Below are 22,765 nucleotides of genomic sequence, written 5' to 3' on the forward strand. Positions count from 1 at the left end.
TTAAAGAATCATTTCTCACTGTGCATCACATGGAACTGCTTTACCACCCACAGCATACTGTAGGTGGGCGGGGTGAGCAGTGGTGTGTTGCATGAGGCAGGACAGCCCCCCCTAGGGCTGTTCAAGGGCTTTACGTGTGTGGACCCTTTTGGGACTTGGAGCGACGCATGTCACAGTCACCTTGTAACTGTTTTAATCGGTTTGGGCAGGCATTCCAACTTCTCAAAGTTCATAAGATGTGTAATGTTCTGCGGCTCCAGACTATTTTTCTTGACGGGAAGAGGATGCTAAATGGTTCTTTTGCCAATAAAGGTTGCCGACCCCTGCCTTGAAGCATTTTGTCTCTCTGAGTGAACTAAACAAAGGTGTGATTGTGACAATAACCGACCCGATATGTCGACATGATCTGACAGGTGCTGGTTATGACTTGCCATATATTCTTGCACGTGCTGAGGCGACAAATACTGCCCTTGTCAAAAATCAACCTGGTGGTTTTTGATGATTGCCATCTTGCCATCACCGATCACCCCTACTCTGAGATCATGAAGGTAAGTGTCTTTAATTCCTGCCCTTTGATGCTTAGTTGCTTTGTGTCGTTCAAATCCAGTTCAGGTTAGGTGCTAAAATGCGGGAATAGTGAAGACTATGCACATGTGCGACCGTATGCAGCGGGTTCCCCCAGCTGCCTACGCTGCATTAAATCCTGCCTCTTCCCGCTTTGAGCACACCGACGTAACACATGCACTAGGTATGTTTTTCGCCAGCTAATGATAGGAATTTGGCAAAGTTGAACTCAGGGGCGTTCGAAGTGCGGGCCTGTGCTGTTTGGCTTGAAGAATGAAGTCCAAATATGAAGAGAAAGAAGTTGTAATCTAACCCGAAAAGGTCATACATTTACAAGAATAATGTAATATTCTTTTTTTAAAAATCATATATTATTGAAAATTAACATTTAAGTTGCATAAGTTAAAATATTAAAGACTTATTTAAAGTTGTAATATGAAAAATAAACAAAACAACAAATAGATTTCGTTTTTGGAAAATTTGTTTGCGGAAAAAGTTACAATGTTTTCAGAGTGAAGTCAAAATATTATGGGAATTAAGTCAGAATATTTAAGAGAATAATAATGAAATAGTTGGACAATTAAAAACTACAGAAATGAAAAAACAACTGTCATTTTATGAGATTAAAGTCAAAATATGAAGAAAAAAAAGTCATTTTAATGAGGGAAAAGTATCAATTTTACAAGAATAAACTTGTAATCTGAGGGAAAATGTCATTTTACTTGCATCTAGTTGAAATATTGAATTTAAAAAAAGTTTTTTTTTAAGTCCTATTATGAGGAAAACAAAATAAAGTTGCCCCGTTTGAAAAATTAGGTTAGGGAAAAAGTTATATTATGCGAATAAAGTCAAAATATTATTGGAATAAAGTCATAATATTATGGGAATAAAGACATAATATGGTAATAAAGTCACAATGTTACATGAATGAAATTTAAAAGAAAGTTGAAATACCTGGAAAATTAAAAAAAAGGCAACTGCAAAAATGGAAAAGATAATTTTTTTTTAACTGTAACGAGAAAAAGTGGTACATTGACGAGTAATGTCGTCATATGAGGAAAATAATTTCATTTTAGTTGCATAAAGTTAAAATATTAAAGAGATGTATTTAAAGTTGTAATATGAAAAACAAAACGGCGAATAAAGTTGTCAATTTTGGAAAATTTGTTTGGGGAAAAAGTGACAGTTATGAGAAGAAAGTCAAAATATGATGGGAATAAGCTCATAATGTTACGAGAAGGAAATTTACAAGAAGAAAGTTGAAATAGTTTGGGGGGGGGCAAAATCATTTTTAAAAAGCAACTGCAGAAATGAAAAACTGCTGTAGTTTTATGAGAATAAAGTCAAAATATGAAGAGAAAAGAGTCTGAGGGGAAAAAAGTAGCAATTTTACAAGAATAAACTCGTACTATTATGAAGCAAAATAATGTTATTTTAGTAGCATCGAGTTGAAATATGAAGGAAAAATATGTTCTTTAAAAGTCCTGTTATGAGAAAAACAAAATAAAGTTGTCATTTTTGGAAAATGAGGTTGGGGAAAAGTCATAACATTAGTGACGAGGAAGAAGGGGAACACGACCAACTTGTGTGTACACCTGAAACACAACCATCCTTTCCAGTTGTCCCAACTGGGGGAAAAAAAAAAAGTACCGCTGGAGGTGCAGCACAGCCTTCTTCCCCACAGCCAGCGCTTACTGAGGCGTTTGGTCGGCAATGTAAATACACTGCTCAAAGAAATTAAAGGAACACATCAGATCTAAACTGGGGGAAAAATGATGTTGAATATCTTTCCTGATAATAAGTGGGTGATGTATTAGTAACAAAATGATGCCACATAATTTGATAGAAATGAAAATGATCACCCTATAGAGGGGGGAAATCAAAGACACCCCAAAAATGAAAGTGAAAAAATGATGCAGCACACTGGTCCATTTTGCTAAAATGTCATTGTAGCAAATCAAAATTATTCTCTTTGTATGTACTTTATTTATCCCACAGCGAGGAAATTTACTTGTTACAGCAGCAAGCAAGCAAGATACGCAAGTAAAGAGAACAGTGTAAAGAATGCATAGTGACTACAACATGGTTCAGGTGGTGCAGGTGTTGTAGAGCCTGACAGCGATCGGACCTGCGGAACCTCTCCTTCTTACACCGTGGGTGTAACAGTCTGCTGCTGATGAGAGGTGTTGTCCATGATGGATGTCAGCTTAGCCAACATCCTTCTCTCCCCCACTTCCTCCACGGAGTCCAGAGGACCGTCCAGGACAGAGCTCGCTCTCCTGATCAGCCTATTTATCCTGCTCCTGTCCCTGTCCGTGCTGCCCCCTCTCCAGCAGCCCACAGCATAGAAGATGGCTGAGGCCACCACAGAGTCATAAAAGGTCCGTAAAAGAGTCCTGCACACACCAAAGGACCTCAGTCTCCTCAGCAGGTGGAGGCGACTCTGGCCCTTCTTGTAGAGGGTGTGGGTGTTGACGGACCAGTCCAGTTTGTTGGTAAGGTGAACACCCAGGAATTTGTAGCTGTCTACCAACTCTATGTCCGCTCCCTGGATGTTCACCGGTGTGAAGTGAGATGTTTTCCTCTGGAAGTTAATGATCATCTCCTTTGTCTTGCTGGTGTTGAGTTGCAGCTGGTTAAGCTCACTCCAGCTGACAAAGTCCCTGATGACCGTCCTGTATTCCAGATCATTCCCCTCTGAAACACAACCAACGATGGCTGTGTCGTCGGAGAACTTCTGGATGTGACACTGTGTGGAGTTGTGTGTGAAGTCCGAGGTGTAGAGGGTGAAGAGGAAAGGGGAGAGCACCGTACCCTGAGAGGCACCTGTGCTGCAGAGTACCATGTCAGACACACAGTGACGGAGCCTCACATACTGTGGTCTGTTGGTGAGGTAGTCTATAACCCATGCAGTCAGGTGTTGGTCTACTCCCACACTCTCCATCTTCACTCTGAGTAGTGACGGCTGGATGGTGTTAAAGGCACTGGAGAAGTAAAAAAAACATGACCCTCACAGCGCTCCCGCTGTCCTCCAGATGTAGCAGTGATCTGTGCAGCAGGTAGATCACTGCGTCGTCCACTCCGATCCGAGGCCAGTAAGCAAACTGCAAGGGGTCCAGCTGAGTGCCCACCAGGGGTTGCAGGTGCTGCAGGATAATCCTCTCCATGGTCTTCATCAGGTAAGGGCCGGGACTTTCTCCAGGCTCAGGCTGAGGTTGAACAAGTGCCTGAGAACTCCACAGAGCTGGTCAGCACAGTCCTTGAGGATTCTAGGGCTGATGCCGTTTGGTCCCTGGGCCTTCCTTGCCTTGGTCTTCCTCAGCTGACTCACCTGATCATCAGTTATGGAGAGGGGAGTAGAGGATGGCTGGGATGGGGATGTGGGGGTGAAGAGTGGTAAGTTGGTAGGGGAGGGAGGGAGGGCAGACTCAAATCTGTTGAAAAACACATTGAGTTCATCTGCCCAGATCTTGTCCCCACTGGCTTGGTCTCTCCCCACTCCTTTACCATGGCCTGTGATGGTCTGCAGGCCTCTCCAGACTTCCCTGGCATTATTCTCCTCCAGCCGCTTCTCCAGTTTCCTCCTGTAGCAGTCCTTCCCCATCCTGATCTTGTGCCGGAGTTCCCTCTGGACTCTGCACAGCTCCTCCTTGTCCCCCGAGTTGAAGACCCTCTTCTTCTTGTTCAGCAGGGCCTTAATCTCAGAGGTCACCCAGGGTTTGTTGTTGGGAAAACACTGCACCAACTTGGAGGGCACAGTGTTCTCCACACAGAAGTTGATATAGTCTGTGATGCAGTGCGTCATGCTGTCAATGTCACTGCCATGAGGACTACAGAGCGCTTCCCAGTCTGTTGTCTGGAAGCAGTCTCTGAGCCTAGCACTGCTCTCCTCAGACCACTGCTTCACAGGCCTCTTCACAGGGGGTTGTCTATTCACTACTGGAGTGTAGTCTGTGACGAGATGGACGAGGTTGTGATCAGAACGACCTAGCGGGGGGAGGGGGAATGAGGTGTAACATCCTTGATGTTTGCATACAGGAGGTCCAAAGTTTTATTGTCTCTAGTGTGGCATCTGACATACTGGGTGAAGGTGGGAAGAGCAGAGGACAGGGAAGCATGATTGAAGTCACCGGAGATGAGGAGGAGGGATTGGGGGTGCTGGTTCTGAAGTTGAGAGACGATGGTGTGGATCTGCTCTATAGCTGCAGCAGCGACCGCTGAGGGGGAGATGTACACAGTCATAGCAATAACATGTGAAAACTCCCTCGGAAGGTAGTATGGCCGCATGCTAACCACTAACAGTTCCACGTCTCTGGTGCACAGTTGCTCCTTCACACAGATGTGTCCCGGGTGGCACCATCTGTCATTCACAAACACAGCGATTCCCCCTCCCTTCTTACCGCTCTCCGTTGCATTCCTGTCCGCTCGTACCAGCTGGAATCCGTCCATTGTGACGTGTGAATCCGGAGAAAGTTCACTCAGCCACGTCTCCGTGAAGCACATGAGGCTGTATTCCCGGTACTCCCTCTGCAGTCGGGTCAGCGCCGTTAACTCTTCCATCTTGTTGGGGAGAGATCTTGCGTTCCCCATGATGACAGACGGTAGGCATGGCTTGTACCGTCTTTTCCGCTTCTTGTACTTCACTCCCGACCTGCATCCTCTTCTGCTCCTCCGCTGCTCCTTGGGGATCTCCGGCCTCTCCGCGCAGAGAGGGGGTGTGTGGCACAGGGCTAACATCTGATCCCGGGTGTAAACAATGGAGCCTTGGTTGAATGGGGAGCGGTGGCTGAAGAGGTTTCCCACAGTAGTTTGTGTGGCCCCCACGTGCTTGTACGCATGCCTGACAACGTGGGGCATGCTCCTAATGAGACTACGGATGGTGTCCTGGGGGATCTCCTCCCAGATCTGGACCAGGGCATCACTGCGGTACCTGGACGCATGGAGGAGATTCCAGGAGACAGGTAGTTACTCCAGGAGAGCTGGACAGGGCCATAGAAGGTCCTTCAACCCTCAGCAGGATTGATATCTGCTTTTTTGTGCAAGGAGGAACAGGATGAGCACTGCCAGAGCCCTACAAAATGACCTCCAGCAGGCCACTGGTGTGAATGTTTCTGACCAAACAATCAGAAACAGGCTCTATGAGGGTGGCCTGAGGGCCCGGCGTCCTGTAGTGGGCCCTGTGCTCCCTGCCCAGCACCGTAGAGCTCGATTGGCATTTGCCATAGACCACCAGAATTGGCAACTACACCACTGGTGCCCTGTGCTCTTCCCTGATGAGAGCAAGTTTAACCTGAGCACATATGACAGACGTGAAAGGGTCTGGAGATGCCGTGGAGAACGTTATGCTGCCTGCAACATCATTCAGCATGACGGGTTTGGTGGTGGGTCAGTGATGGTCTGGGGAGGCATATCCCTGGAAGGACGCACAGACCTCTACAGGTTAGATAACGGCACCCTGACTGCTATTAGGTATCGGGATGAAATCTTTGGACCCATTGTCAGAACCTACGCTGGTGCAGTGGGACCTGGGTTCCTCCTGGTCCACGACAATGCCAGACCTCATGTGGCTCGTGTATGCAGGTAGTTCCTGGAGGATGAAGGAATTGATACCATTGACTGGCCCCCACGTTCACCTGATCTAAACCCAATAGAACACCTCTGGGACATTATGTTTCGGTCCATCCGGCGCTGCCAGGTTGCTCCTCAGACTATCCAGGAGCTCATGGATGCCCTGGTCCAGATCTGGGAGGAGATCCCCCAGGACACCATCCGTAGTCTCATTAGGAGCATGCCCCCACGTTGTCAGGCATGCGTACAAGCACGTGGGGGCCACACAAACTACTGAGAATCATTTTGAGTTGCTACAATGACATTTTAGCAAAATGGACCAGTGTGCTGCATCATTTTTTCACTTTCATTTTTGGGGTGTCTTTGATTTCCCCCCTCTATAGGGTGATCATTTTCATTTCTATCAAATGATGTGGCATCATTTTGTTACTAATACATCACCCACTTATTATCAGGAAACATATTCAACATCATTTTCCCCCCAGTTTAGATCTGATGTGTTTTCCAAGTGTTCCTTTCATTTTTTTGAGCAGTGTATGAACGAAATGGTGCACGCTCACAGACGGTGTCGCTATATTGCAAAAGAAATGCAACCATTCAATATGGTTGAAAAGCCAACATTTCGGAAAATGTTAGAAATGTTTGACGGACAGTACGGATTGCCTGGAAGAACGTGCATGTCACAAACGGCAATTCCTAAACTGTATTACTGAGTGAAAGAAGACGTGTTGAAGGACATCAAAAAAACACTCAACAGTCTACTCGAGTACCATCTAGTGGTTCCAACGTGATTGACCTCATGGCAATAATGAAAGAATGGTCTTAAAAAATCCTGTTGATCATATGGGTTATCGACGACAATTTGTAGCACAATTTAAAAAAAAAAAAAGAAAAAGAAAAAGAAAGTGTCATCATGACACGGCCAAGTGAACGTATTCACTTAATGTTTCCTTTCGCTGTTGGCTGGTGACAAAATGATCGGAATCTTGTCAATTTGACTTGTTAATGACCTCGCTCTCATTTCGCTTTGGGCAGCTTTTTGACGGCAGCTTGTGCAATCCTCGCATTCTTGGTCTCACGGCCGCCATTCTGAACGGGAAGTGTGACCCATCAGATCTTGAGCAGAAAATCCAGAATTTGGAGCAAGTCCTGAAGAGCAACGCTGAAACTGCCACAGATCTTGTAGTTCTTGACAGGTCTGAGCATACGAGTCCATCTCCACTTCAATGTTTGTGGATCTGGGTGATACAATGGAGTTAGGGATTGGAATATCAATGCATCAAGGCTGTTTTTTTTTTTTTTTTTTTTTTGTCCCTTCCAGATATGCCTCTCAGCCAAGAGAAGTTGTTCTTGACTGTGGCCCCTATGCGGACAAGACCGGGCTCTCTTCTCGTCTAGAAGCGGAGTTGGACGAAGCGCTCCTCTTCTTGAATGACTGCAACATATCTGTTGGAAGAGAAGACAGGGATCCTACGGCCATCTCTCGACAGGTCAGGAAAAAAAAAATCACATAATCTCCAATAGCGATGGTCGATATGGACCTCAGCATGTTTCAAGGAATTTTGTGACATATCACGTTATGACGATGTCATTAAATTGAGCGGAGTCATGTAGAAAAAGATACAACTCTTAACCCATATAATTAAATACACTTGTCTCAAATTGTAAAGCACAACTGATTTATTGGTAACAAACTGCAATACAGCAAGGGCACTTAGTGTCCACCAAACTAAGCATTTTGTATTTTGGACTGGGTAAGTGTAACTCTGTCTCACGCTTCATGACACACTTCCTACGCTGGAGATGGTAGAACAAATTTGTTGTGCTCCCACCTTTTGCCGTTGCTTTGCAAACTTTGCATATTATGGTCTCTGGCTGCACATCTGCTCTTTTTACACTTACTTTACCAGCGTGTGTGCTTTATGGGTTAGTGAATAAATATGCCTGTTAATGCAAAAATCCTTGTATTTATTGATGCAATACATCAATGGTCAATTTAGCCAAGCAATTGGCTAAAAATGGATGTAGCCTGGCTAACCTTTCTAATGGAATGGCAGCCTCTGCACACGTTGACACAAAATCTTCAACAAACTGTAATACTAGGAGTGTAACAATACGTGTGTCTGAGCCACTGAGCTCCGCCTCCCATATTCATACCATGCTGAAATTGTTGGCAATTTCAATAAAATTCTAATTAAAAAAGGCAAGGTAATTTATTTTTTGTGTCGAAAAAGGATCGAACTGTAACACAAACGTATTGAACCAAACCAAACCGTGAATTTTGTGCATTGTTGCACCCCATGTAATACCGGTGCTCGTGTCAGCCATGCATTTCCACCTACATATGTATGATATTTTTTATGGCGCTCTTATTTTGTTTACACACTTAGACAACATGGGGCAAACGGCGCTCTTATTTTGAAGGCCGGAAGTGTGTCTCGTGTGTGTGTTAGAATGTAAGACGAGCTGGGTGCGAGAATAAATGTGCTTTTTGTCTTTCTTCACTCAGAACCTGCACGTCGTCATCGGGCCTTGTAAAACGCTCCTTGCATTAGAGCGGTAAAACACAACGTGGTGAAAATACACTCATCCAGCCCGAGTCGCTCACACGCAACCACACTAGCATTCACACTCTGTAAGAGGTTCCGCCAACTTTCGTTGGTATTTATCGCCATTTCAACCTTCTTAGTTTGGGAGGAGGCGGTTTAGTGTTAGCTGCTGAGTAAATGCTTCCCCACAAGAACGTTCTGTCTCCTCAAGATGACAGCATTTCATTCACATTATGTCAGGAGATTGGCTGTACATCATTGTCTATCAATAAGGATGGAGAACACACAATGGGCGGGTTCTCCCTTAGCCAATAAGAACCGTTTTGACCCGATATTTAGCAGGCTATTGTCTACTGTGGGTTCCTAATATGCTGGTACAGGCACGTAAACACATACTGAGACAAGTGGAGCCGCACACGTCTTCAACGTGAGTGTACAACACCCTCGTAATAGTTACTACAATAACACACGTAGAACACAGCACCCATATATTGCGCTAATACACCACAAGGATGCAGAACACGGTGTGCGTTCACACGCTGTTTAAAAAAAAGAAACAATGGAAAATTGCACTTTAAAAAAAAAAATGCACGAAAGGGGAACCGCGATGTAGCGAGGGAACACTGTATATCAGGGTATACGTAGTGCCCGCGGCACCAGGTAGCCCCCCACGACCACGAGGTGCTCGCAAGCCTGCTTTTCATTCAGGTTTTAGTTACCGTAAATCACGGTGTATAAACTGCACCTTTTTTCCACCGGTAAGAAGCAAAAAATCGCGGTGCGGTTTATACACGATGACAGATCTGTGACCAGACTCGGACTGAAAAATAATATCAGACAACGCTTCTACAACACTTCAGCGGAAGATCACTTGTACTACTTTTTTTTTTTTTTTTTTTTTTTTCCTTGACGGGGAAGGACGTGTATGGCAGGAGCTCTGTTGATGATACTGGAAATTTTAACTATTTTGGTGCTTTCCTGACTACACTTCATGAGCACAGGATCAGTGCTGATGGCTGAATCCCCCATCTGAATTCCTTTAACTTGGATAGTCGAGAGGTACAGATACAAAGTATCGATACCTGCTAGCAAGTCTAGCTAGTTAGCGAACTGCTGAAGTTCAAAGAGGTTGCTTAGCAACAATGTCAAACACAAAGGAAAATGATACTGGCTCTGAACTCGAAGAGGAAAATGATTCAGGTTCTGAATTCGCAGTGGACGTGGACATAAAAACAGCATACCATTTTCCAGGTTACCTACTGTAGAGTTTATGAAGGCTACCAAGGAGTTCCTCAAGGGTAGAGAGATCACTCTACCGCAAATAATGCAAGTAATTGAGAAACTGCATTCAATGGCAGAGAAACATTCAGCTTCAAATGCAGTTATAAGGAGGGCTATAACGTCTCTGGAAAGAGATGCTCAGAGTAATTACAAAAACCTCCTTGATGTCACAAGGGAAGTCAGGAATGGTATCACAAACATTATGGCAGAAAATAGAGTACAGAGTAAGTCAATCACAAACATTATGGAAGAAAATAGAGCACAGAACAAGTATATCAAAAAACTAAGAAACGAAGTCAAGAAGTTGCAAGATGAAAATGCAGACCTGGGTGCTGCTCTTAAGGAGGTTAAATACCCTATGGAAGATATCAAGGCTCTGCAGGACGACATTAAGGTACTGCTGAATGACAATGCTGCCTTGCGCTCTGCTCTTCAGGAAGCGATAAACCGTAAAGAAAATACAGCATTTTGCAAGGATGTTAGGGTTCTGCAGGATGATATCAGGGCTTTATTGGAAGATAACGCTGCCTTGCGCACTGCTCTCAAGGAGGCTTTAAACCATATGGAAGCCGCCTCATGTACTGATATTAAGGACGCTAAAGACCCCAGGGAAGAAAATAGAGCATTATGCAATGATATCAACATTCTACAGGATGACATCAAGGCACGATTGAAGGATAATGCTGACTTTCGCACCACCCTTGAGGAAGAGAAAGAAGCAAAGGAGAATATCAAGGAGCAAATTAAAAACTTCATTGACGAGGTAGATCAGATTGCACGAATTAATGATGTGGTCCTCACAGGGCTCCAAATCACATCCAAGTCAAGAGATGTTCCTTCAATAAAGCACCAGATTGCTAACTTCCTACACGTCCCACTCCATGGCAGGGACAACACCACACCTGTCATCATTAAGTTCACCAACAGGGAATTCAAAGCTGCACTGCTGAAACAGGGAAAGAAGCTAAGAGGCACCAACATCTACATGAATGAGCATCTCACAAAACGCAATTCCGACATCGCCAAGAAAGCACGAGACCTGAGGAAGCAAGGAAAGATTCAAAGCACTTGGAGCACTAACGGGAAAATCTACATCAAACTAAAAGGAGCTCCAGGAGTCGCAAGTGTGCTTGTTGTCCAAGATATCAGTGATCTGGATGCATATTAAACATTATATTACTATGACAATAAGCATAATGGAGGAAACACCCTACAAGACAGACCAATACAACGAGAAGGACTACATTCCATAGCAATAACCTTGATGTAGTTAATAAAAGGAATTCTTGTATACAAACCCAGCGTCACTAGCAGTGCAACACTAAAGACGATGTGGATATCAACAGGAGAGGAAGGACAGGATAAATAGAAAGGGAAAAGGAAAGGAGGAGGAGGAAAAAATGGAAAAAAAAACCAAACTTTTTTTTTTTTTTAGCATTTGTGTACCTGTATACTGTATATGTAAATATGTGCGTACTTGTGTAGGTGCAGATGTAGGTGTGTGTATATATATGTATGTACACACATGTATTAGCAATTGATGTGCTACAAAGAGGGGGTAGGATAAATAAGCTCTGCTTCTTCCTACTCCTTTTCGGACATATGCGTGTTCGAAATAAATTAAATCAACCAACCAAAAACGGTCACACCGCCTGAACTTTGCTGTAGCGTTCCTGGAGCGGTGAAAAAAATTCATCACCGCTCGTAACCGTTCACCACCGTTTAACAGAAGTTGGCCCCCGTTAAGGCAACGCCGTATCCGCTCGGCCACCGCTGATGGTCACTCCTACCGCTCCGAAAGTTTTGAGCTGCACAAAACATTGCGAGCGGTGAGGAGTGGCCAATTTTCCGCCACGGCAAAGTTCATCACTGCTCCAACAACGGCCAGTCAAAGTTTGGCGCCGCTAGACGCAAGATCGTGGACGCTTGGGTCCGCTAGGCCAGAGTTTGGCTATAAATACGGAGAGAAATGGACCAGGAGCCCTTTTGGGAATAGCCGTCTGTGGGTCAGACAGTTGCTTTGACTTCAGCGCCCTCTGCTGTACAGTTGCTGAAAATGCTTGTGTATGCAACTTCTTTGTAACTTATCTGACGGCTGCTGACTTTATTTTCACACAGTGAAACGATCTCTGTATACACTGAAGCTAACCTAAGCTTCCATTAAAACATTGCAGATGATGTAAAATACAATACAATGTTGGAGTTTATTCAAATTCACACTTCTTCTTTTTGAAATTGCTTAGTACCTTTACGCATGTTGATTTGAGATGAAAGAGTTGGCAAGCATTTATAAACTAAACTTTTTTTTTTTCCCCGCCGTGAGCCTGAAAATGGGGGTGCGGTATATACACGGTGATTTACAGTAATAATGAAAGAACAGTAGAAAGAAATGCATTCTGAAATATAAAATGTGAGTTGTGGATACCCGCATTTTGTTCATGTTCTGGTAAAACAAGCATATTCGCTTTGTTTGGGTTTAAAATAAGCACTGAAAATAAATGTTACAAAAATGAGTAGCTCTTGGCCATTTTCATTTTGTAAAAGTTCTCCGACGACACAGCCATCATTGGTTGTGTTTCAGAGGGGAATGATCTGGAATACAGGACGGTCATCAGGGACTTTGTCAGCTGGAGTGAGCTTAACCAGCTGCAACTCAACACCAGCAAGACAAAGGAGATGATCATTAACTTCCAGAGGAAAACATCTCACTTCACACCGGTGAACATCCAGGGAGCGGACATAGAGTTGGTAGACAGCTACAAATTCCTGGGTGTTCACCTTAACAACAAACTGGACTGGTCCGTCAACACCCACGCCCTCTACAAGAAGGGCCAGAGTCGCCTCCACCTGCTGAGGAGACTGAGGTCCTTTGGTGTGTGCAGGACTCTTTTACGGACCTTCTATGACTCTGTGGTGGCCTCAGCCATCTTCTATGCTGTGGGCTGCTGGAGAGGGGGCAGCACGGACAGGGACAGGCGTAGGATCAATAGGCTGATCAGGAGAGCGAGCTCTGTCCTGGACGGTCCTCTGGACTCCGTGGAGGAAGTGGGGGAGAGAAGGATGTTGGCTAAGCTGACATCCATCATGGACAACACCTCTCACCCGCTACATGACACTGTGGGTTCCCTTAGCAGCTCCTTCAGCAGCAGACTGTTACACCCACGATGTAAGAAGGAGAGGTTCCGCAGGTCCTTCATACCGACCGCTGTAAGGCTCTACAACACCTGCACCACCTGAACCATGTTGTAGTCACTATGTATTCTTTACTTGCGTATCTTGCTTGCTTGAATGGAATGGATTAATGGATTAATAAAGTACAATACAATACAAAAGTAGCTCTCACAAGGAAAAACGTTTGTGACCCCTATATAAAAATGATCCAAGCTGAACTGGATTGTTGAAATGTCATTTGAACTGGAGGCTCTTTTGTTTCACGGCCAGCGAGTTGGGATTTACATGACAACATGGCATTTGGCAGATGTGTTAAAATGCAAGTGTCCACAACCACAGAGCTGGGAAGCTTTCAGGCGCAAAAAGAAACACTTGGAAAAAAATACATTTGTAAATAACTACATCGAACTTTATCAATTTTGGAAATATGGGGAAAACAATAGCACAAATCCCATAGTTTTTGCATGTCCATGTTGTTTGTTGCGAGCAGTGACCTGTTATACAGTGCCTCCGAAAAGTATTCACAGCGCTTCACTTTTTCCATATTTTTTTTTTTTATGTCAAAGCCTTATTCCAAAATGGATCAAATTCATGTTTTTCCTCAAATATTCTACACACAACATCCCATAACGACAATGTGGAAAAAGTCTTGAAATTTCTTGCAAATTTATTTTAAAAAAGCTGAAAAATCACACGTACATAAGTATTCACAGCCTTTGCTCAATACTTTGATGATGCAGCAATTACAGCCTCAAGTCGCTTTGAATATGTTACCATACGCTTGGCACAGCCAATTTCAGATATCTCCAGAGATCGGGTCTGGGCTCTGGCTGGGCCACTCAAGGACATTCACTGACTTGTTCTGAAGCGCTGTGAATACTTCCTGGATGCGCTGTATGTTGCTGTGTGATATCAAACCCAGGAAGGAAGTTCCGCTAGTGCTTCAAATGAGCAAAATAGTGTAAGTATTTCATGTTATCATGAATGTACCTGTTACTACATGTGAAGTGAACTCATTTGTTAGAAGTAAACATGCAACAGAAGCCAGGAAAGATTGACCCATCTTTGCATGAAAACATCACGCCGTTATTGGCTTAAAACTAAATCATTTATCATAAACACCATTACACACCAGCGTATAGTATCCCCACTAAAAGATACATGAAAAACACAACTTGAATACTTCATCATTTGATTTTATAGTCGTGATAATATCATGAGTTCCGTTACTATTAATGATGATAAACATCAGGTTGTCAATTAAAGACGTCTCCACATTTTCTTGCATATTCTTGCACATTCTGGGTTTCTGGTGTACGCAGACTTTTAGTCAGATTTCCACGCACAGTTTTATAAGCGAGGCCCGGGAACGTGTGAGCTTTATGATGCCATCTACTCTACGGAGTTGCAAGGACAAGCTACGTTCACAGACGTGTTTATGAACCAGGGTGAGGAGGCGGCGCTAAATGCATTTCAATAAAATCACATCATGTGTGTCTTGTGCAGGTGTTAAGCGACTGCAGGGCTGTGCTGCAGGTGCTGGGGCCCTGGTGTGCGGATAAAGCAGCAGGGATCATGGTGCGCGAGCTCCAGAAGTACATCAAGCACGAAATGGGAGAGCTGAATCGCAAGTTTCTGCTCTTCACTGACACAATTCTTCGAAAAGTGCACGCTCTGTGTGAGGAGCACTTCTCCCCTTCCTCCCTGGACCTCAAGTTTGTCACGCCAAAGGTCCTCCGTCTGCTGGAGATCCTGCATGAATATAAGCCCTTTGAACGGCAACAGTTTGAGAGCGTGGAGTGGTACAACAACCGCAACCAGGACAACTACGTGTCTTGGAGTGACTCTGAGGATGACGACGAGGATGAAGAGGTGGAGACCAAAGAGAGGCCGGAGGCCAACTTCCCGTCGCCGTTCACCAACATCCTGTGTGGAATTATCTTTGTGGAGAGGCGGTACACAGCAGTCGTCCTTAATCGGTAAGCTCAAAACAAACCGAAACCTCACACAGGTGGTCCTCGGGTTCTGTTGCCAGACTGTGATGGAGGTCGAGCTTTGCTGTAAGTCGGATTTTCCTCCATCGAGGGCCACGTAGTGAAAAATGAAACTTTGCCACTCGGATGTTTTGTAAAGAACTTCTATATATACCAAGAAAAAATAGTAGTCAGCTTTGTCATGTAGGCGAAGCAGCCTATTATTAATATCAACCTCACTCTTTGCCCTTTTTTGCCCCATTTTTATTTTTCCAAATAGTTCAACTTTTTCTTAAAATAATCTTCCGTCATATCATGACGGAAAAATAAATAAATATAAAAATAATAGAATAATAAAAAAAGTAATCATAATAATATAATATAATAAGTAATTAGAATAAGAATAAAATAACATACAATAAAAACCAATAAATAAAACCAATTAAAACTAAAAGCAAAGAATAAAAGACACTGAGGACCACACAACTCACGCTGAGTTAAAATCCAGAAAAGGTTTTAAGACGAGGTTTCAAGCGTTCAGTTGTGGGGACCGTTTTAACGTGAGGGCGGGGAGTGTTCGACTCCTTGGGGCCAACTACAGAAAAGGCCCGGTCTCCCTTGGTCTTAAGTCTGGTCTTGGCCACCACCAGTTGGAGCTGGCCTTCAGACCTCAACGTGCACGCTGCTGGAGTGTAACTTTGGATGAAGTCCGAGAAAATCTTAAAATCAATTCTAAAACGCAAAGGCAACCAGTGCAGGGAGGCTAGAATTGGGGTGATGTTTACCCTCTTTTTGGTTCCTCATAAATTACAACTTTACTTTGTTTTGCTTTTCTCATAATGTTACGACTTTTTTGTTTGTTTATTTCAACTCTATGCTACTAAAATGACATGATTTTTACTCATAATGTTACAGGTTTATTCTCGTAAAACTTTGTCTTGTTAGAATACGACTTTTTATTTGGACTTTATTCTTGTAAAATGACAGCTGTTTTTTCTATAATGATGGCTTTATTCCCATAATGTTACGACTTTATTCTCAATCTAGGGGTGTAACAATTTGTTTTAATAAAGATTCGATTCGTATCACAATTCATGATTGACGATATGATTTAAGGACGATATTTAGTTCATTTAGAAATGATTCAGGAGCTTTAAATGGATTCAATAACTTTTTGGCAAAAAATTCAAGCAGTGCGACTGTGAACTAAATACAGTAGTACCTCGCATAACATTAACCTCCTTTTACATAAATTCCACTGAACATAAAGAATTTATGTAAAGTTTTTGGATCGTATTACAGAAGAAATTCCATATAACAAAAAGCGTAAAGACTTTTTTTTCCCCAATCAACTTTATTAATGCCTCAAGTCGGTCCAAGTTCAGACTAACACTTGGTGACGCCTTCTGACGCATCACGCTCCCATTGGCTGATTTTCGGGGCACCGCCTCCTCTCTCATCTCATTGGCTGATTATCGAGGCACCGCCTATGCTCTCATCTCATTGGCTGAGTTATACAGCACGTACGTGAGTTTGTGTGAGACAGGCTTCTCCCTTCAAACTCCTTCCTCTTGGTAGTCCCCCTGAAACTAACTTAAACAAGTTAAGTTACAAGTTAAAATTTTGCACACAGCATTATCGTGTAGTGCGTGTGCGTTTGTCTGTGAGACCAGCTGACTCTTAGACTCTTTAAGGCTAGTCGTCGTCCTCCTTCCTGCCTCCACTTGCGCTCCTGATCAAGACATCTTGTGAACGGTAGGATTGTTTTTGTTTTTCAGTTTTATTCATTTACAGTAATCTTATTTATTACCTTATTTTATATTGGAATGTTACTCTACTATGTTTATGCTAACGTTTTCTTATATTTTCCCACCATATTTGGTGGACTTTGAATATTTTGAAAGGCCAAGGGGTGAGTTTGGGAAAATCTTGGAATGGATTAGGCTATTTACATGTATTTTACGCTTCGTATAACATAAAAACCCTATAACATAAAGGTTCTCGGAAAGGATTATTTACGTTGTAGGGGCGTCTACTGTACCTGGATACTGGACAGTGCGGGTGAAGTTTCCTAGATTCCCCTTGTTTTCCATAAGAGAATCAGGTATGGATGATTAAAATGCTGACATACTTAAGACTAAATTAGCAGTGAGTACAAAAAAGCAGGATGAAGAGAGGGTGGTATAGCTTGCCATGATTATTGACTTTAAATACTGCATTCCAACCAGCACTTTGCACCCAAAGATGAGGGACGTTATTCAAAATCCCCAGCAAATGAATGTGGTATGGTATCTTCAATTAGGTGTTGAAACGTTCTCACCTGATCGGAGCAGCCATTTGAAAGAACGGTGCAGCAACTTGCAAGTAATGCGGCCTCCTTGTACCTTTTGCCGCTGAGAGGGTCGGGATGGGTCCTCCGTCTTAACAGAGACACTGAACAGGATAGCGTGGTTTGGTGGGTTTATGATAATCTTGTGAAGTGACGGCAGACGGCGTGCAGTGGTGTAAGGAAATGTGGTAATGCAAAAGAAGAGTACATAAGAAAGGCGAGTGTGACAAAAAGAATAAACGGTCAACAAAAATTACGGTTTCCCGGCTTTTCCTCTCTCCTTATTCCGCAAGTACGCACCATTTATTGCCTCCGCGTACGTAAGCGCCCCTCTACACCCATGCAGACTAAATACAGTGCTCTCCACCAAACTTACAACCTGTCTCCTACAAGCAAGAATACACAAATGACAAGTTTCACAGGGCACACACGTTTTCACCTGGACATGCCGCGCTGGAAGATGACATCACTAAGCGTCGCTGCTACCGGACTGTAAACTATCGTCTAGAGGCGTACAAAATGTCCATACTTTGCACATCGTCCCCATGATGTCACAGGCAGGCAGACTTTGGAGTAAAAGTTAACGTCTTTATCATTAAAAGTATGAAAAAAAACACACACACATCCACATAAAGCCTGCGGTGCTTTATTTCCTAGTGTCGATTCAATCAACTGATTACATTTCAAACGATGTTAGATGTATATATGGCGTCAGGAATGGAAGCTTGCTGAACACAGATCGATGTAGTTGAATCACAGAAATATACATTGATGCAGCGAATGAATTGTTACACCACTATTGACGTTACATATGACTTTTTTGCCGCCTAATTTTCCAACTTTTTTTTGTTTGATTCTCATAATATTAGGACTTTAAAAAAATCATATTTAAAGTCAGGGGGGAAAAAAACACAAGTTACACTAACTATAAGTTAATCAGCGTCCGCTATGAACACTTATTCAGCAACACTATAGTATCAAGAACACATCTGGGAGGCTGAATAGGCTACATGAACTTAACCTAGCATAAGCCAGAGAGTCCAACAAGCAAGTTACAGCTAAGCAAGTTTACCAAGCTCCCAATCTCATTCCACTTCTCTGAACCAAGCCGAGAGCGCCCTCTGATGGCAGTGTACGCTCCTTGCTTGTCTCGTGTCAGTCAGTGCGAATTCTGATTCTGAATTCAACAGTTAGAATTTTAAAAAGCCCACTAAGAGTTGAAGCAAATATTCTTTGACCCCTGTGATCGTATCACCAACATAAGGATTTATGTTCATTCAACAACCACACACAAATAAAGTTTGGAGGACAAGACGTCATTAGTATCATGACAACAAGAGAGCAAAATTGTTCATTTGACACTTGAAAAAGTTAGTACGTACCCCATAAATATGATATTCACTTCCCCGTGGGACAAAAGGAGCTCCCAACTAACTGCATTGCTTGTTTTAAAAACAAAATGTCACTGTGGTAAAAAGTCAAACTTGGCCTGAGCTAGCTAGCTGCCGCCAGTGACTAGGCAAAGCGTGTAAGCAAAGATACAAGAAAAGTCAAAGGGGCAATAGGTTTGATAAGGGAGCGATCGAACACTCCGGCATGGATTGGTGTCGCCTGTGTCAAGCAGTCAAACTGAAGCCGTTGAGGTTTTACAGACTAGTTTTGATCCTCACGGCAATATGTGACAAGCTGCGTCCCTCAACGGCTCCGTACGGGTGTTTGCGAGCCTACGTGACACAGCGCACATGCAGGGTTTGCGGCCGCACGGAGCGTCCCTTTTGTTACCGATGGTCACAACAGTCCAGTGCTGAGAGCAGCGTATTCCTCCACCCTTACTGATTCTCCGGCAAGTCGTGTTTACGGACCGAAATAAAGTTTTGAATTCATTCATTCGTGGGAGCGCGGATGTGAGCATGGAACGGCTTGAATCCAAGAATGCCTGTAGTTTAGTGTGTACGTCACAGTCACAACAATCCCGACACGTCATTTCTGATGACATCATTGTGTGAGCACTGTTGGTCTTGTCTTTGATAGCGTCAGCGTTTCCGATGAGGGTGAATAACCAAAAGATGAGTTGTAAGATTAAGTGAAATGGATGTTTTCCGTGGCATTCTCTGTTTGGTTGTCAGTCTGATCAAAGAGGCGGGGAAGCAGGATCCAGAACTGGCTTACATCAGCAACAACTTCATCACTGGCCACAGCATTGGCAAGAGCCAGCCGCGGAACAAGCAGATGGAAGTGGAATTCAGGAAGCAAGAGGAGGTATGTGGACAATGCTTTCCAGCACAACACACACTTAGGCCTGTCACGATAACAAATTTTGCTGGTCGATAATTGTGCTACAAATTATCGTTGATAATGATAATATTGGCCACAATTTTTTTTTTTTTCAATTTTTCAATTTTTTGTGTCATTATAGGTGTAATTCACATTTCAACCACTCGGTGGTGCTCAAGTATAGTGTACCTTTTGTGAGCCCTAGGCACATGGATTAGCTTGACACAGAAGTTACCTGTATCATACAAGCATTTTTTCATGAATGATATGGCATAAAATTCCAGTGGAGGGCATATGCAGGGAATGTCCCCACGTAACGTTGGTGTACCCACTGGCATGTATCCGTCCTCTCAGCCCGATGGCATGACTTGAACGTGAATGTGAACGTGATGGCTCTGCTTGGTGCACAAGCCCTGCCGATCGTCACGGCGCCTACAAGTTTTTGTCAGTATGCTGCAGAAACATTTATTATACACTAGGCCCATCATGATACCAAGTTTTGCTGGTAGATAATTGTCCTGCAAATTATTGTCGATAATCAATGTTATTGACATTTTTTGAGACCATTTTTTTCATGATTTATATGGCATAATAATACAAGTTGGTCGTGTTCCTCTGCGTCCTCGTCACTACTTGCAAACAAATGCGACACATCAGTTCGTTGGTGTTCATGTGCTCACCTTGTGCATTGTTTAAACCCGAAATATCCCCACACAGGGGCTGTTGCCTTCGCATTAGAAACTATCGCTTCTGCGCATTCGTTCATTTTAGCATGTTTTCTCCCAAGGCTCATTGTGTCCACGCACTAGTAGCCCCGCCGCCACAAAAATAGTATTTTGTTGTTGTTGTTGTTGAAACAGTATTGTTTTTTTATCTTTGATATCTTATTTATTGATTCATTTACTGTTTCCTCTTATTTTCCTCCCTGTCATGGGTGGCCACTAGGAGTGGGAATCTCTGGCCACCTCACGATTCGATGCGATTACGATTCAGAGGCCTGTGATGCCATGATAAAATGATTATCGATGCACCTTTTTTGTCAATTTTTTCATGCTTAATTTTTTCTATATACAATTTCTTTTTACTCACTGTGTGCTACTAAAACAAAGCATACTTGTAATGATCCACAGTTGAACATGAAACGGATGAAATGGCTTCCATTTTGATAACAGGAAGGTTACATCCGCCATCATATTTCCCATTTCACAGAACTAGCAGGAAAAGTAAAGTGCACCAGTAGCAGCATGTATAAAATGAGCAAACTTCAGCATATTCTGAGTAACCAACATAAAAATATCTGCCGTTATTCACAAATAGTAGACTTCTGAATTCAAACTAAAATCCTGAGCATAGAATCTCTCACAAAATATATATTTTTTTTTGCTGTATAGCAAAGTCAAAAACTGCTTTCATACAGGAATCTTTCATATCTTTTAAACAAGAATAATGCTCGCAGACGTCAGTATATTATGAATAAGCAAAAAAAAACAGGCTGCCCTTATTCACAGTTGCAGTGTCAGTGAAATAACGTTGCGATGGGACGTTGTATCCGGGTTCCGAAGCGAGCAACAAAGCGCGAAAGCCCTGCTTCTCAACAACCGACTATGGCTCCAAATCCTTCGCAATAAAAGCACTTTTCTGAGTTGGGTGGAAATTTAGTTAGCACCTGCGCAGTGGTTATCTGGTCGGCAGCAACTGCGTCCTGATGCACGAAAAACATGAAGGAGAAACAATGAAGGTCATCCAAACATTTGCAGTGAAAAAGACAGCGAGTACTGCACAACACTTATCATCAGCAAGGCTTTTTTCATTTGATATTTATTTTGAAAGAGTATTTGTAGATTGATGCAATAGTCTTTCTAGCAACATCCTCATAGGAGCAATGATGCCCATCTTACCCATCTCGCATGTACGCCATGTAGTGTTTCACTTCACTTCAAACTCTGGCATTTCTCCGCCCAGTGTCCCTGGGCTTTGGCCCACCTTGCATATGAATGTGAATGCAGCTGTGGATACACATGTAGATTACCACCACCAGTGTGTGACTGAGGAGTGAATGAATAATGGCTTATTTTTTGGTCGGTGATGCGGGGATCCACTTTAAATGGTTTCATTCCTTACGTTTCTGCTTTCTGGCTTTAAAAATAGTGTCTTGTGTTCCCGACATTCGTCTGTATTTCTTAATCACGTGCTGTTCCCGACTTCTGTGTTTGTCTTGCAGGTTCTTCGCAAATTCCGGGCTCATGAAACGAACCTGCTGATTGCCACCAGCGTTGTGGAGGAAGGTGTGGACATTCCAAAGTGTAACTTGGTGGTACGCTTTGACTTGCCTACTGAGTACAGGTCCTACGTCCAGTCCAAAGGCAGAGCTCGGGCTCCCGTTTCCAACTACATCATGTTGGCCGACAGCGACAAGACCAGAAGCTTTGAAGAAGATCTCACCACCTACAAGGCCATAGAGAAGGTCAGTCTGACAGTAGGGATGGCGTTCTTGGGGTCACATTGTGTGCTCTGTGTTTCTCTGCTGCCAAACACGGCGAGGGAAGTTGATGCCAGAGAGCTTGCTTTTCGACCGCATCACGTTCTCCTGAGCAGCCTTTGCCACATGAGCCAGCGCCCAGCATCGCCTGTCTATCACATGAACATCCTTGGCTATGTATACTCCTGATCAAAATCTTAAGACCAGTTGAAAAATGGCTAGAATTTGCATTTTGCGTCTTAATGAGGTTTTAAGTAGAGGTACAATATGCAAAACAAGAAGGGGGAGTGAGACCAAAAGCACTTGGAGCTTGTAATTTAAACAAAAAAAAATAATCACCCGATCAAAAGTTTAGGACCATCGCTCAAAAAATAACAAAAAACTCTCCAAAGCAGAACCAAAAATGTTGTCAGTAGGACTCAGTAATGAGGAGCTCCACCGTTCTTGTTCATCACTTCCAAAATGGCTTTGGGCATGCATGATGCCAGTGTTTCCAGGAGGCTAGTGGGAACATTGCTCCAAGTGGTGAAGATGGCTTCACCAAGGCCATCAACTGTCTGGAACTGATGGCCATTTT

At 43.3% G+C, this 22,765-nt stretch overlaps 1 protein-coding gene across 11 annotated transcripts in view; it reads left to right on the forward strand.

Moving 5' to 3' along the window:
- dicer1 (dicer 1, ribonuclease type III) overlaps window positions 1–22,765 on the forward strand; it is a 78,260-nt gene that overhangs the window by 12,764 nt on the left and 42,731 nt on the right. For 10 of the 11 annotated variants that reach the window (XM_054795589.1, XM_054795596.1, XM_054795587.1 and 7 more), the window contains 6 exons: window positions 414–548; window positions 7,168–7,328; window positions 7,454–7,622; window positions 14,640–15,112; window positions 19,562–19,694; window positions 21,931–22,173. In XM_054795589.1, the coding sequence (XP_054651564.1) occupies window positions 414–548; window positions 7,168–7,328; window positions 7,454–7,622; window positions 14,640–15,112; window positions 19,562–19,694; window positions 21,931–22,173 (1,314 nt within the window). The other variant, XM_054795599.1, reaches the window with a different exon arrangement.

This window comes from Dunckerocampus dactyliophorus, chromosome 13, assembly GCF_027744805.1.
Source record: "Dunckerocampus dactyliophorus isolate RoL2022-P2 chromosome 13, RoL_Ddac_1.1, whole genome shotgun sequence".
Lineage (NCBI taxonomy): Eukaryota > Metazoa > Chordata > Actinopteri > Syngnathiformes > Syngnathidae > Dunckerocampus > Dunckerocampus dactyliophorus.